This window comes from Kogia breviceps, chromosome 10 (genome assembly GCF_026419965.1).
Source record: "Kogia breviceps isolate mKogBre1 chromosome 10, mKogBre1 haplotype 1, whole genome shotgun sequence".
NCBI classification, from domain to species: domain Eukaryota; kingdom Metazoa; phylum Chordata; class Mammalia; order Artiodactyla; family Physeteridae; genus Kogia; species Kogia breviceps.
In genome coordinates this window covers 48130659-48146820 of record NC_081319.1, presented here as the reverse complement: position 1 = coordinate 48146820, position 16162 = coordinate 48130659, and the positions used below count along the sequence as shown (strand labels likewise).

The following is a 16162-nucleotide window of genomic DNA, read 5'->3' as shown; positions in this document are numbered from 1 at the left end:
GGATCTTAGTTCTCTGACCAGGGATCGAACCCAGGTCCTCTGCATTGTAAGGTGGATTCTTTACCACTGGACCACCAGGGAAGTACCATCTTGCCTTTAAAAATGCTTTGCTGGATTTCTCTGGTGGTGCAGTGGTTAAGAATCTGCCTGCAAATGCAGGGGACATGGGTTCGAGCCCTGGTCTGGGAAGATCCCACATGCTGCGGAGCAACTAAGCCAGTGTGCCACAAGTATTGAGCCTGGACTCTAGAGCCCACGAGCCACAACTACTGAGCCCATGAGCCACAACTACTGAAGCCCATGCATCTAGAGCCTGTGCTCCGCAACAAGAGAAGCCCACACACCACAATGAAGAGTAGCCCCCGCTTGCCACAACTACAGAAAGCCCACATTCAGCAACGAAGACCCAACACAGCCAAAAATAAATAAATACATAAATAAATTAATTAATTTTAAAAAATGCTTTGCTGAGGGACTTCCCTGTTGGACCAGTAGTTAGGACTTGCCTCTTTCACTGTGGTGGCCTGGGTCAGGGAACTAAGATCCCAAAAGACACACAGCATGGCCAAAAAAAAAAACAACAACAACAGAAAAACACAAACGCGGTGTCAGTAAATTGGCTGCACGAGGGTGAACAGACCCAAGTTTGGTTTGGTAACACAATGTCCATCGAATGGTAAATAAATAAAATGTGGCATGTCCATACAATGGAATATTACTCTCAATAAGAAGGAATGAAGTGCTGATACACAGAAGTTCCTTGAGGGCAGGGTTTCTGTTTGCCTTGTTCACAGATGACCCGTGCCTGGCATATAACAGTTGCTCAATAAGCATATGGTGAATGAACAATATAAATCACCTTATTAAACAATTTATTTTTAAAAGATTTTATTACATTTTGAAAAATGGCCATATTAACAGTCATAAAAAAGGCCCATGAGAACACTTCAAGTAGGAATACAAAAATAATCTATATTAACAAGTTTGCTATTTATGCACACTGCACTGTCACTAACCTCACTGTAAGTTTTGGAACCTGTATATTGTTGGAGCTTCTGATGCAAGACTCAAAGGAGATTATGGCAGTACTGAAAGAAAACAATAAACTGGCCAACATCCACTGTAAAACTGCAGCTACTGGCTTTTATTTTAAAAAGACAAAAGGTTTTCTCAATATTTACAGCTTTGAAACGGTAACCTCTACCTGCAGGCTGCGGGTTGCCACAGGTGTGCACACGTGCAGAGAGTTCATAAGAAACTTGAGGGTCAGCCCCCCAACCCCCACATACACAGGTAATAGTTGTGGCTCTTAATTCAGCTCTACTAAGTGCGCAAGGGCAAGTCTTACTTCTATAAGAGGGAAAAAAGTCTCCAGACAAGGTAGGTAGTTGATCGGGATCCTTATGATTCATTCATTTCTTTTCTTTTAAAAATAAATTTTCAGCACGCAACTTTTCTGACTCCTGGTCAGTAATTTTTAAGAAAAGGAAAAGAAAAAAAATTAAGGCTCTAATTCTTGTAGGAAGAGTTATTCTTGGCATTCATTAAGTTTAAATTTCAAACTACGACTATAATTTTCCATTTGTAAACTACTTTAACAGTAAACAAGAATCTCATGTGTATGATAACTGACTGAATTATGTTTAAAATAGCAATGGCTGAATATATATTTTTTAAATTCAGGAGATTCCCTGAAGAAAGCAGTTAAGTGATTCAATAGTTAAATTAAATTTTAACTAAATCATCATTTAAAAACCAGAATGAGTTTATTTGGCACAATTTTCAGGAGTTTACCTCAGCAAGCCTGATGTTTTCCTTCTTCAGCCGCACTACATACTGGATCTTCTGATGTAGGTTTTGGTGACCTACCAACTTCCCATTTTCCTCGGCGAGACACTCCACCTGCTTCCTTAACATTTCCATCTCCTGCAGGTAAATCAATCCAGGGAAGGGAAAATGAGCTGCTTTTAATTTTTCTTTTAAAATAACATTATTTCATGCCTTCCAAGAGCACAGGGAGGGAGAGACAGCGCCCAGGTTCCCAGCTTTCGTGACCACGCATCTTTGCGTGCACTGGAGCAACTGTAAACCACAGGATGCCCAGTCACAGCCAGGAGACTTAAGCTGATCGGCTCTGTTAATAAAAACCAACACACAAATGCACCTGGCATGTTCTCTCCTTTTCTTCATACAATTCTTCCAGCTTTGATCTTAGTTGTTCCTTTTCTTGGAATGCTTTAGACTCCAACATTCTAACCCGTTCAACTTCCTCAGTCATTGTAAGGTAGTCGGTCTCTCTGTTCTGAAGGGCACTCTGGAGCTGTTCTAGGCTGTAACAGTAACTATCACGTTATGGTCTCCCAAAGGCACGTAATTATAAAACAGTACTCAAATCAGACACTTGTCACCCAAGCCCAGAATTTTTATTTGAAAGTATCACTAATATTCAGCCCTCCCCTTTCTGACAGCACAGGAAGATAGCAAGAGCTGCAGATACACTTTTTTTATGGTTGTTTTACCCAAAACTTTCATTTTGGAAAGCTCCACAAACTGGTTTTTACACAACAAAAATTTAGAATGGAAACTTTTAGATCTAGCCCTCAGAGCAAACTGTTACTTAAGTATTATTACAGTCTGCATGGTTTATTCAGTGGCCCATATCTTAGAGTAATCATTTCTGGTTTCAAAAACTGGTTCTCAGACGGTGGGACACTAGTCATTTCTTCAAGGATGTGCTATTTAGAAATTATACACTTTATGCAACTATCAACTGAAAATAAACATTAAAAAGAAGGGTTACCCATGGAGGGACCTAGAGATTGTCATACTTAGTAAAGTTAAGTCAGACAGAGAAAGATAAATATCATATAGTATCAGAGAAAGATAAATATCATATAGTATCACTTATATGCAGAATCTAAAAAAAAATGATACAAATGACTTATTTACAAAACAGAAACAGACTCATAGACTTAGATTATGAACTTATGGTTACCAGGGGGAAAGGGAGGCAGGGAGGGATAGTTAGGGAGTTTCGGATTGACATGTACACAATGCTATCCAACAGTGTTGGATAACCAACAAGGACCTACTGTATAGCACAGGGAACTCTGCTCAATACTATGTAACAACCTAAATGGGAAAAGAATTTGAAAAAGAGTGTATATATGTATATGTATAAATTAATCACTTTGCTGTACACCTGAAACTAAGACAACATTGTTAATCAGCTATACTCCAATATAAAATGTTAAAAAAAATTAAAGTGTTCAAAAGGGGGAAAAAAAAGGGTTACCAAACAATTATATAGAATTTCACAAAGCTAACTGAATCCTATAAGCTTCCCAAAAAACAAATGCTTTTTATTTATTTTACAATGCATATGGAATAGAAAGCTTATGATTTAAGTGATGTAATACACAGAATTAAAAATACCACTTAAGGCCAACAATTTCTAGGGCAGTGTTTTCAGACTATATTCTGTGGAACCTCAGGAGGACAGTGTGGGAGTGAGGGTGCTGATGTTCTCCCAATTCATCTGGAGCTGTTGGGCATTTGTCTTATGTGTTTTGCTTTCACTTCATGAAATGGCTTTGTGGCATGGCAGACACTGCAGCTGCCTACCCAACAGCCAATCCCTTGCTTTTTATAAAAGCTCAGTTTATTCAGAGGACAAGAAAGGGAGTGGAGAAGCACACCCAGTTCCCAAAGATTAGTAAATAATAACTGGCCTGAGCTAAAACCATGGTTATCTCTACCCCACTGCCAGGTATTGGTTTTCTCAGGTTGCCCTGCAGCCATGCTAATTCTGGATAAGGAGACACAATGAATCTTGAGGGTTTCTGGGAGTTTTTTTCCCTGACAAAATAAAGTCCCTGTGAACCCACAACACTGCAAGCTGTGATCCTCCTGTTTATGTTGTTTGGAGCTGCAGCAGTCATCTTGTAGTCAATAGGTCACAAGCAAGAGTACCAAAAGCAGAAGAATGGGAAGGGTCTGGGTCAGTGATGGCATCACTGAGTCAATGCACCTCCAGACCTCTTGTTATGTGAAATTAAACATCTGCCCACACCACTGTTGGCTTGGTATTCAGTTCTTTGTAGCTTTGTAAGAGCATTGTCATATACACATGTGGATAATGCAATGTTTAAAATTGCTGCCGTAGGCTGAGACTGATAAAAACCATGTGTTCCATTTTCTGGAGGTTGCTTCACTTGCCACAGTGTGGGCTCCTGTAGTCCCAGGGATAGTGTAGCACTGGTTACTAGATCATGAAATAAATTACATATCAGCTTGGATAGCTTTTATTCTTTTTGCTAGAAGGTCTCAAATGGGTATTATCTATACTTCTACAACCTATACAGGTGGATTCTCATAGATCCTGTAAGTAATCCAGATTTCTGTCCTAGCCCTACAGCTAACTGGCAAGGAAACAGTCCCTGAACTGCTCAAATGCAGATGAAAGTGTTGAACAAAGTTCTGTTCCACACCTATACTCTATTAAGTATATGATTCTATGATGCAAATGACTCAATAACTGAGTAACAAATCTTTCACAAGTTGGGTGGTCTTTGTCAGCTGATCATTAAAAAAATTTTTTTTTTTTTTTTTTGGCCACACCATGCGGCATGTGGGAGTTCCCTGACCAGGGATCGAACGCATGTCCCCTGCAGTGGAAACGCAGAGTCTTAACCACTGGACCACCAGGGAAGTCCCTAAAAAGAATTTTTGATGACATATCACTATGTAACTTCTGGCATATTAACTTGGAGAGAGTTCAAATAGTTGAAGGACAACATTCTAACAAAACTCCTTCCATTGTTATTTACTTAGCATGTGAATAAGATTTCTCAGCCTTTATATCTATAAAAACAAAAAAGTAGGAACAGAATTGATAGTGAATACTGTCTGATTCCAGAATTAAGTGCAACAGAATGAGCTAATTAAAGAAAAAGCATTAAGATAAAATGCATTGAGAGATGCATTTCCAATAAAATTTTACTTGTATAATAATTATTCATAAAAATTTGCATAAATTCAGGATACTTTAATAATTATAATGAAAACTCAATCCAGAAAAAATATAACACTTAGAGCCATATGAATATAATAAATTTTTACAAATTACTTGTAATTTGCATACATATTTTCATTGCTGAGTTATACGATAGGTCAGTCAACAAAAAATTTTCCAAACAATATATTAAATTAGGATATAATTCTGCATGGGTATAGAATGGAAACTTAATTTCAAAGGAAAAAGGAACAATGTAAAATTTTAGACTTACAAATTTCTTCAAGTATTTTTTAAATGGGTAGAAAGTACCAAATCAGTTGGATAACTTTTAAAAGAACATCACAAAAGCTTTATTTCTAAATGTCACTATTTTCAGTATGTCAAAACTTCTATCCTTTGCAATAATTTAAACTTACAATGCAAAATTTTAGACATAGTCAACTCCAAAAATGTGCAAGAGGGTATATGGTGTTTCAAAATTCTTTTAGGAGGTAAAACAAGTGAAAATGTTTGAGAATCCCTGTTCCTGATGAGATCTATTCTATTCAGAGAGTACAATATCTTTCTAACGTTTTATCACTTTGTTAATACCAACCAGTTTACTTATTTTGAACTTGATAGAAAATACAGTGTATCTTGTTTATCAAAGAATGAGGCAGTTTATAAGATTACATAAATTAAAATATAAGAACTATATGAATAAAATAAAATCATGTCCATAGAAAACATATAAAGAGACACAAGGTCAAGACCAGAAGAATTCATAGTATTGATCTATGGGTCTGAGAGGGCCTCAAGGTTTTAAATCAGAGGAAACCAGAAGTGAGAAGGAAACCTGGTCAGTTATATAGTTTTCACTGTCCATGAGGAGAAAACCCATCAATTCCCCCAGGGAAGCTAAGGTTTTCCTGGCACTTATGTCTTTAAGGTTTTTTTTGGAATGGCTTCATATGAGGAACCCCTTTAGCAAGTGGTATTTAAGAAAAGAATTTTGGGGCTTCCTTGGTGGTGTAGTGGTTGAGAGTCCGCCTGCCGATGCTGGGGATGCGGGTTCGTGCCCCGGTCCAGGAACATCCACATGCCACGGAGCGCCTGGGCCCGTGAGCCATGGCCGCTGAGCCTGCGCGTCCAGAGCCTGTGCTCCGCAACGGGAGAGGCCACAACAGTGAGAGGCCCGCATACCGTGAAAAAAAAAAAAAAGAATTTTGTAAAGATCTATTATGTTCACATACTACTGCAGAAAGGAAAGAATTTACTTACCTTGTGGATATTATAAGCATTTCTTCCTTTAGAGGAATACTGGTTGGTATTAATAAAGAAACGATCAACAAGAACTTGAATTACAAAAGAGTGTACTTACTCTGCTTTCATTTTTAGCATTTCTTCAACCAGTTTATTCTATAAGAAGATTAAAGAAAGAGAAAGAAAAAATGACTTAAGTTCTTAACATTGCTAAACAAAAGACTGAAAGTAATCAGTCCGCTCTCCCTAATGGTAATAAAACCAATTAAAGCAAATTCCTTTACAATACATGCATCTCAATGTTCATAATGGCACTATTTACAACAGTCAAGACATGGAAGCAACCTAAATGTCTATCAACAGCTGAATGGATAAAGAAGATGTGGTACATATGGACAATGGAGTATTACTCAACCATAAAAAAAGAATGAAATAATGCCATTTGCAGCAACATGGATGGACCTAGAGATTATCATGTTAAGTGAAGTAAGTCAGAGAAATATCATATGGTATCACTTATAGGTAGAATCTAAAAATAGATACAAATGAGCTTATTTACGAAACAGAAACAGACTCACAGACAGAAAACAAACTTACAGTTACCAAAGGGGAAAGGGGGAGAGGGATAAATTTGGAGTTTGGGATTAGCAGATACAAACTACTATATGTAAAGTAGATAAACAAGGTCCTACTGTATAGTACAGGGAATTATATTCAATATCCTATAATAAAACATAATGGAAAAGAATATGAAAAAGAATACACATATAGGTATAACAATCACTTTGCTGTACATCAGAAACTAACACAATATTGTAAATCAACCATACCTCAATTAAAAAAAAAAAGGGACATCCTTTTCCACAATCCCAGCTACACACACATAAAGGGGGTACCTATTTACAAACTTTCATGTATTGTGCCCTTTAAGGCCTCAAATAGGCACTCGATACTTGCTTCTAAATGGAGAATTCTGTGTGAGCAGTAGGCTTACTGTCTAAGCCTAAGACTAATTCACTCTTAATTCTCAGCTATAGCTAAATCCTGATGGTAAATATCAAACTTAACAGGAATACAAAAAAGAAAAAATTTCAATAATAAAATGGTTTCTAAAATATATAACCATAAATGCTAACTAAAAAAGCATTTTTCACACAAGAAAAAAACAACTAGTATTTTTTAAAAAATCATACTTTAGCAAGTCTTTCTTTGATTTCTTCTTGTTCATTCTTCAGTTGCTGTGTGTCTGAATGATTCTGTTCACTGCATTAGATTAGGAAGAGAGGATGGGAAAAGTGTCAAATATATTCAAGTATCGATTTCGTATCTATTACATGCAGCAATGCCAAGATGTGCAAAGAAGAGCTAATTCTATGGTGATTAGGTCAAGTTAGCACAGTCAATAAGCATGATCAACACATGAGGATGAAATAAGGTACCTCCCCAGCATTCGGGATTCCTTCCATACAGAAGTGAGACGAGCAAAGCTGGGAAATCTAATTACAGGGTTTGGCTGAGAATAACGTATTAACTTAGAGCGGTACCATCTGAAGATCATATGTGAACAAAATGGGGCTGAAAGGACAGTCCAGGAACCTGGCATGAATGTGACTGGCTGGGTCGGGATGGTGGGGGAAACACAGGACACACATGGGGGCGGGGAGGGCCTCTCACGCTGGCCTGTCCCATGGAGCTTCTGATGCCCCCTCTTTGCTTTGGATTTTAGGTCTGGGACTGCTGTAGCCCTTTTTATTTATTAGTTTTGGCCACGATACGTGGTGTGTGGAATCTTAGTTCCCCAACCAGGGATCAAACCCGTGCTGCCCTCGGCCACCAGGGAATTCCCTGCATTGGATATCATAGTCAGCTGGTGATTTTCTGATGCCACTCGGGCTTCCCATACATGCTGACATCAAGAAGGGGATTCTCTGAGCACCAGACATAAATCCCGTCATGGAAAAGAAACACTCCTCTGTACAAAGAAAATTACATTCTGGGCTATACATCAGTATCATGTGAATTCGATTAATGTGAGGCCATCTCTGTGAGCCTGACCAGGTTGGATAATAAATTGAGTTTCTGTGGGCAGCCCCTGGATCAGGAGACACCCCCCCTAGGGGAACCTGCCTGAATGCCTCTGGCTTCTCTAAAAATCTCTCTCTCACTGGTGAGTAAAGGATCATTCCTTGAAGGAAAACAGAAGCTACATTAGTTTCTTCCACTTAATGAATGTGACAGCCTAGATAAAAATGGTAGTGAGGAAAACACCCCAAATCATTAGGGCAGATGTGTTTTCTGTTGTCTAATCCAGGGGTAGGTGGTAACTTTTTCTGTCAAGAACCAGACAGGTTGTGGGAGCCATAAGGTCTCCGGCACAGCTATGCAACTGGGCTGCTGTAATGCAAAGGCAGCCACTGTGATATTTATATGAAAGAACCGGACTGCTCCAATGAAACTTCAGTTACCAAACAGGCTGACCGCTGGGCTATAATTTTCTTCTACTCTAATCTTTCATGAAGAAGGTTCTGTATGGTTCCTCACAAATGGGTCACAAGGCTATGAAATAAAGTATTTTAAACTGTGGTTTTATAAATGATCTGGTAACATTCTAAGTTCCATGCTCAAACTAACTCTTGATAAAAGGTACAATGCTTTTCTTTAGTATGCCTGGACATGGGGGTGGAGCATATGGAAACTAGGTGAGCAGACTGTGGACTACCTGCATCAAAATCACCCGAAGGGGAAGTGAAATCCTTACAAGAGGACGCTTAATAAAATGAGCACCTCCTATGCTCACTAAAACTTGAAAAGAAGCATTTAGGGGAATTCCCTGGCAGCCCACTTGTTAGGACTCTGAGCTTTCACTGCCGAGCGCTCGAGTTCAGTCCTTGGTCAGGTAACTAAGATCTCCCTGCACCCCGCCACCCAACAAAGAACCATTTAGGAATAGGCTGTTAGCACAGCCACCATCACCAACCTCAAATATCCATTGTCTCACTTAGGTTTGGACAGTGCATGTCAGGGCTGCTCCTGGACAGGGATCGGGGGCAGCGGGCGTGGGAAAGTGCCTGTTAAAGACCTTCTGACAACAGTAGGAAACGCAGACACCCCTGATCTGGGGTGCTGAATTCACATTGGGCTTCCATCCCAAATACAGACCCCCTTTGACAAACCTCAACTTCCTGCATAATCTCACAGACCACCACCATCATCTCCATCCCTCAATCAGGGGTGGGATCATAAATCTACTTAATAGTCTACTTAATAGCTACCACTTATGGAGTGACTCCCCTCTCCTAAGCACTGTAACCAGCACTTTACACACATTATCTTTGGTCTTTAAAACACCTTGTATTAAGAGCTATCATCTCCCTCACTTTATTGCTAAGGAAACTGAGGCACTAAGAGGTTTAAAGATGTGTCCAAAGTCACACAACTTACAAGTGTCAGAGACAGGATATAACCTGGGTGTGGTTGCCCTTGACAAGATGCTGTGCCATTATCAGATACAACTAGAAGACTGTCTGAGTTGAGGGCAAAACACCCCCCCCCCAGACCCAACAGAACGCCCCCCTGTACAGCTCCTAGGAACGTGCCCTTCACCAGAAGCCAAGAAGCAAAACCAAGGAAATTCTCCCTTTTTCTGCAGGCAGAACCTTGAGCTTTGTCTTGTTGAAATATTTGCTCCCGCCTCACCCCTTTCAAATACAAGTAGACAGTTTGGTTCAAGTATTTCACGAGTTTGAAATTCTTTTTAATAGCTCTATAGCAATATAAAAGTTAACAGAGTGAGCAAGATGGTGATGACCTTATTTTCCCTCTCTGGTAAAACAACCCCCTCATCAGACCTGATTGAGAAGCAACCCCTGGAGCAGCTCCTGGAGCAACAAGAAATATCACACACGCTGTGAAACCTATTCTGACCTCAGTCACTCAGCTATACCCAGGCAGGCCAAGATTTAGCTCACAGACTGCTCGTGGCTCTTTCTCACCTGTTGTCCTTTTGTCTTTTAATATCATCCAGCTGACCTTGCAGGAGCCAGTTTTTCTCTCTTAACTTCTTGGCTTCCAGGCGTAGGTTTTCCATTTCACACAACTGCTCCTAATAACATCAAATCAGGTTTTTTTAGAAAACACCCTATAGTAGGCATTATTTTGCTCCCCAGGCCATGATGAGACAGGTATTCCTCTTTTAAGCTCCCTCCACACACTGAACACTGCTCTGGGTATCAATGGAGAAAAAGTAGACTATGAGAAGCTCTCAGGGGCTCCGAATGTGATTAATTTTCATACCCCCATTGTCTTAAACATAGTCTCATCAATATCACATAATTCGGACTTCCCTGGCAGTCCAGTGGTTAAGACTCTGAGCTTCCACTTCAGGGAGCACGGGTTCGATCCCTGGTTGGGGAACTAGGATCCCATATGCCAGGAGGCACGGCTAAAAAAACCCCCAAACAAACCTTAATTCATTAAAATTCCTTTATGTGCAAAGATGAACAAAAGCATCTACTACTTTGGTAAATGTTCTATTTGATTCTATTTATTAGATTCTAATTTTAAAAAATTGATGTGCGGGGCTTCCCTGGTGGCGCGGTGGTTGGGAGTCCGCCTGCCGGTGCGGGGGGCGCGGGTTCGTGCCCCGGTCCGGGGGGATCCCGCGTGCCGCGGGGCGGCTGGGCCCGTGGGCCGTGGCCGCTGGGCCTGCGCGTCCGGAGCCTGCGCTCCGCAGCGGGAGAGGCCGCAGCGGTGAGAGGCCCGTGTACCGCAAAAAAAAAAAAAAAAAAAAAAAAAAAAAAAAAATTGATGTGCCACAGCCTCAAAAATACTTAATTGGATTCTGACTTGAAAGTCATGAGCATAACCACCCAGAAGAAATAAATATTTGTCTGCAAGGAGTGTCCTTTTTGATTTACTTCTGCTTATCTATTGTTTGATTTCTTTTAACCTGATCCAATTTCTTCTAAGTACTGTGGCACATATATACAATGGAATATTACTCAGCCATAAAAAGAAATGAAACTGAGTTATTTGTAATGAGGTGGATAGACCTGGAGTCTGTCATACAGAGTGAAGTAAGCCAGAAGGAGAAAAACAAATACCGTATGCTAACACATATATATGGAATCTAAGAAAAAAAAATATCATGAAGAGATTAGTGGTAGGATGAGAATAAAACACAGACCTACTAGAGCATGGACTTGAGGATATGGGGAGGGGGAAGGGTGGGCTGTGACGAAGTGAGAGAGTGGCAGGGACATATACACACTACCAAATGTAAATTAGATAGCTAGTGGGAAGCTGCCGCATAGCACAGGGAGATCACCTCTGTGCTTTGTGACCACCTAGAGGGGTGGGATAGGGAGGGTGACGCAAGAGGGAAGAGATATGGAAACATATGTATATGTATAACTGATTCACTTTGTTGTAAAGGAGAAACTAACACACAATTGTAAAACAGTTATACTCAAATAAAGATGTTTAAAAAAAAAAAAAAAAAAAGAGTGATACTGTCTTCCTACACAGTAGGCTAATTTTGTTCCTAAACGAAAACTCACTGCAGAGGCATGAGGTCACAGACTATCTTCTATGGGGCATCGCATCCTCCCTACACACCTTTCTGCACCCACACTACACCTACCCAGGAACTTCTCCACACACTTCCCACCCCTAACACCACCCTAAATATACTCTCCCACACACAAAAACCATAAACCCCAAGTACCGGGGTGAAAAACACTAGAAGGAAGTTTAAAGAAATGGCAAACAAGAGAAACAGACAAAAGCAAATCTCTCTGACATATAAAGAATGCTTGTACCTCATTAAGAAAAAGTCCAACAACAGAAAAATGGGTGAAGGATATAGTTCATAGAAACAAAAAACCGAAAGAGGCTCAATCTGACTCCTAATAAGAAAAATACAAATTTAAAAATACAATGAGATAACGTGCTTCAGCTATTAAATTGGCAAAAATCTAAAAGTTGGACAGCACTGCCATGAGAGTAGTTAGTGCAGCCTGTATGATATGACACCATAGCATGAAAAACAAATGGGGTAAGGAGATAATGCTTACGCGCCTGGTCATAGATGTGCTGAAAAGCTCTCAGAAGATAAATAAGAAACTAGCTACACCTGGAGCCTACAGGGACAGCAAACTAGGCAGCTTGGAGGAGTCGGGGGCGGGGGGGGCGTGGAGAGGAAGACTTTTCTCCATCTACCCTGGAGTTCTGTCCCTTTTGAATTTTGGATCCTCAGTCACCATGAAAGATACTGCTTATTTTGAAACATTAAATTCATTGAAAAAAACTACCCAGTTACCTTTATTCTGAGGATTTCAGCATTTTTGACTTCTCTGTCTTCATTTAGCTTTGTTATAAGGTGTTGCAAAGAAATCTTGGAGGCTCTCCCATCTTCTATCTCTTGTTCTTGCGTTTCCAGGAGTTTCGCCAAATGTGTTTGAAAGTGTGGTGGTGTTTTAGGGCTCTAAAATAAAATCAAATTTCATCCAAATACCTGATTAAGTGGTTATAAAGATTTCATTGTAAATATACATGCCAAGCACGTAGAAAATACACAGCCTACATATATAGCTTGCTATTCTAATTCTTGTCCAAGTAAAACGAATAAAACACTGGTACCTTTTTATCAAAAAAAGCAGAAAAGTTGTTAGTGAAAATCTTTTTCTGTAAAGACAAAGCTAGTCTTAGCAATTTCCAACTTGCATCGCTCACAAAATTGTTTATTTCTCCTGAAATGCACTCTTTCTTATGAAAAGTACCTGGGGATACTTGGCAGCAGAATCCATCACATGTTCTAGTTGCCTCATTTTGAAGTTATATTCATTCTTCTTCTGTTCTACTTCCTCTTTCTTTTGGTTTAGCTGGGAAAATTGAACAGATGTAAGATTACAAGTTAGAAAATAATACAGGTACACAGTTCAATTAGAATAGACAATCCTCCCAAGGCATGCAGAAATGGACTTCTTACATTATTTTTTCAGGGTTTGATTGATAATTTGACATTTCTCTCACAAATTTATTTAAACTTTAAAAGAAACTTCTTTTTTAAGCTTCACAAGTAATCAAAGGGTCATTTGAGGAAAGTTACAAAATATATTATAAAACTACACTAGCCAAAAAAGAGGACAAAAGTCAGCCACAGGACTTCCCTGGTGGTGCCACAGTTAAGAATCCTCCTGCCAATGCAGGGGACACGGGTTCGAGCCCTGGTCCGGGAAGATCCCACGTGCCACGGAGCCACTAAGACTGTGCACCACAACTACTGAGCCTGCACTCTAGAGCCTGCAAGCCACAGCAACGGAGCCCGCACGCCCTAGAGCCCATGTACCGCAACTACTGAGCCCACGTGCTGCAACTACTGAAGCCCGTGTGCTTAGAGCCTGTGCTCCGCAATGAAGAGTAGCCCCCACTCGCCACAACTAGAGAAGCCCATGCGCAGCAACAAAGACCCAACGCAGCCAAAGATAAAAATTAAAATTAAAAAAAAAAACACAACAAAGTCAGGCATAACCTTTGCCACAGTGGTTAGAACTTGCTGGCACGTGTCAAGGGCAGAGGGTGGGCAGGAGGACAACCACCAAGTCTGAACACACAGAAGCAACCAGGTTGTTAACAGCCCACAGCACTGCTGCCCTACTACCTACTCGCCCTGCTAGCCCACCTTTCTGAATGTAGAGAATTAGCTGAGGCAGGGACCTCATGAGCTCAACCGCCACACAGCCCTGCTCCCCCAACCCCCAAAGCCCATCCTGAGCAACGCTCACCCTGCATCTCACCTTATGCTGAAGCTCCTGGATGAGGGCATCCTTCCTGGTCAGCTCCTCCTGGGCCGACTGCAGGAGCCCCGAGTGATTTTTCGAGGCCTCGGTGAGCATGTTCAGCTGCTCAGTGACGTGAGCCAGGTCCTCGCAGAGCATGTCCCTCTGTTAGGGGACAATTCCCACAGGGGAAGACTCTCTTTAATTGTGGTGCTCCAATATCGATTTGAAAATCATTACTATGTATGATTTTTAAAACGTTAAGAGAGTTTTAAGTGAGAATCTTTTTGTTTTTTTGCTTGTATGCTAATCCATTCCAAGACAAACCAAGCAGTTAATACTTAAGTCATGAGGTCCAGAGATAAATACTACAGTAAATTCATATAAGTATCCCAGTTGAGGTCTAACCGCCCTCTGCTCCCCTCTCCCCTCAACCCCAGGTAATCTCTTAAAGCTGATCTCTCCTTCCTTGGGAGGACTCCAGGCATGGGTCTCTAGTTTACCTGTTGTCTCATCAATAGATTCTAGTCCATTATACACGGGAAGGTAAACAGTTGTAAAGATGAGTACCCCTCAGCTAATTGGGGAGGGGCTGGCCAGTTCACCAGACTCTGATACAGTGCCATAGGCCGTCAAACTTTCAGGGGAGTAGCTTGATAGAAAGTGGCAGAGAGAATTAGAAGTCCTATAGGTTGCATACATAATTCCTATGTACACAGTGTATGTAATCTCTACCTAATTAGAGCAGAATCTATTCCTCCTAACTTTCCAAATGTGCATGTATATGTGCACAGATATATATAATAGTGTATATTACATATACATGAAACATATGGTATTATATACATCATAGATACAATACGTGTATTGCACACACATACCTGATAGATCACAAACATCTCCACATATACTTACTCTTTTATTATATCATTTTCATTGAGTGGGCTCTATTTCATCTTATGGATGCACCACCATTTAACGCTTCACTAAATATTTCAGTTGATTTGAATTTTTCACTATTATATGCATCTACTTCTCATATCTAGATTATTATTGGGTTGGCCAAAAAGCCAGCCACCTCAAGTCAGTCACACCCAACTGTTCCCCTTTATGAGGATGCTCCACAAACATTCACAGGTGCCAGGCTTCCCTCCCTAGCAAAGTCTTATACTAATACTATCTTCTCTGGGAAGCTCTTTGGAATTCTCCAGGCATAACTGCTCCTCTCCCCCCCTTTTCTGTGCTCCCAAGTCATTTATTACATCATAATACATCTACCTCTTAAGCTAGATTGCATGCCTCAAGGTAAGTAACTGTGTTTCAATCATTCTTCCATTCCCAAATGACAAACAGGTACAGGTTGTATGGCAGGTGGGTTCAATAAATATTTGTTGAATTTGTTTCATGGATAGCAAGAAAACTATTTCTAAAGCAGGTTCAGAGCAGTATACATACTGGGTTACCATCTGTGTGAAAAAAGGAAAACTCAAGATATATAGAATTAGCCAAAAGTATCTCTGGAAGGATATACAGGAGGGAATGTATATTGCTTTATATATTTTGAATTTTGAACCACACGGCAGTACTGCCTAATTTTTTAAAAGATACATTTACATCAACAAGATAATTAAAACTTATTTTAGCTAAAACACAAGAAGCAATTTTGTGGTTAACCAGCCCTTTCTTTGCTCCCTGCTGCTACCACTACATCCAAGTAAATGCAGTTTCCACTCTGCTTCCTTTTCAGAAGAGGGTGAGTTACAGGAACTTAGCATGGTGTTAGCACAAATGAATGAAAATAAATCAACTAAACAAAATATAACAATCTTAGTATTATCTATCAATTGCCTAACTACCTTAGGGAAAGTGGCTCAAATTATGACTTACTCCTTTTTAAAAGTCTTCTATTTATTCATTAATAACACACAGAAACATACGGACAAGTAATAAACCAAAAAGGGTGATGATGTGTTAACATCTACCTCTATGTCCTCGGAAAGTATTCTCAGTCTAAGGGATTCTTTCAGATTCAGAATGTCCACTTCCTGTCTCTTAATCAATGCCTTGCTCTCTTCTTTGTCAACCAAAGCAGAATTGTATTTGCCCTGCAGAAAAGAAAATGATG

The 16162-nt window shown here is 40.1% G+C and overlaps 1 protein-coding gene across 1 annotated transcript in view; it reads right to left on the bottom strand.

The window, feature by feature from the left end:
* Window positions 1-1137: 1137 nt before the first annotated feature.
* Window positions 1138-16162, bottom strand: part of KIF15 (kinesin family member 15) — a 79701-nt gene continuing 64676 nt past the window's right edge. The window contains exons 26-35 of the mRNA XM_059077260.2: window positions 16020-16142; window positions 14056-14202; window positions 13039-13140; window positions 12579-12743; window positions 10252-10361; window positions 7453-7522; window positions 6378-6415; window positions 2165-2330; window positions 1795-1926; window positions 1138-1463 (exon numbers count right to left, since the gene is read on the bottom strand). Of these exons, the coding sequence (XP_058933243.1) occupies window positions 1413-1463; window positions 1795-1926; window positions 2165-2330; window positions 6378-6415; window positions 7453-7522; window positions 10252-10361; window positions 12579-12743; window positions 13039-13140; window positions 14056-14202; window positions 16020-16142 (1104 nt within the window). The 3' untranslated portion in view covers window positions 1138-1412. The remainder of the gene's footprint in view (window positions 1464-1794; window positions 1927-2164; window positions 2331-6377; window positions 6416-7452; window positions 7523-10251; window positions 10362-12578; window positions 12744-13038; window positions 13141-14055; window positions 14203-16019; window positions 16143-16162) is intronic.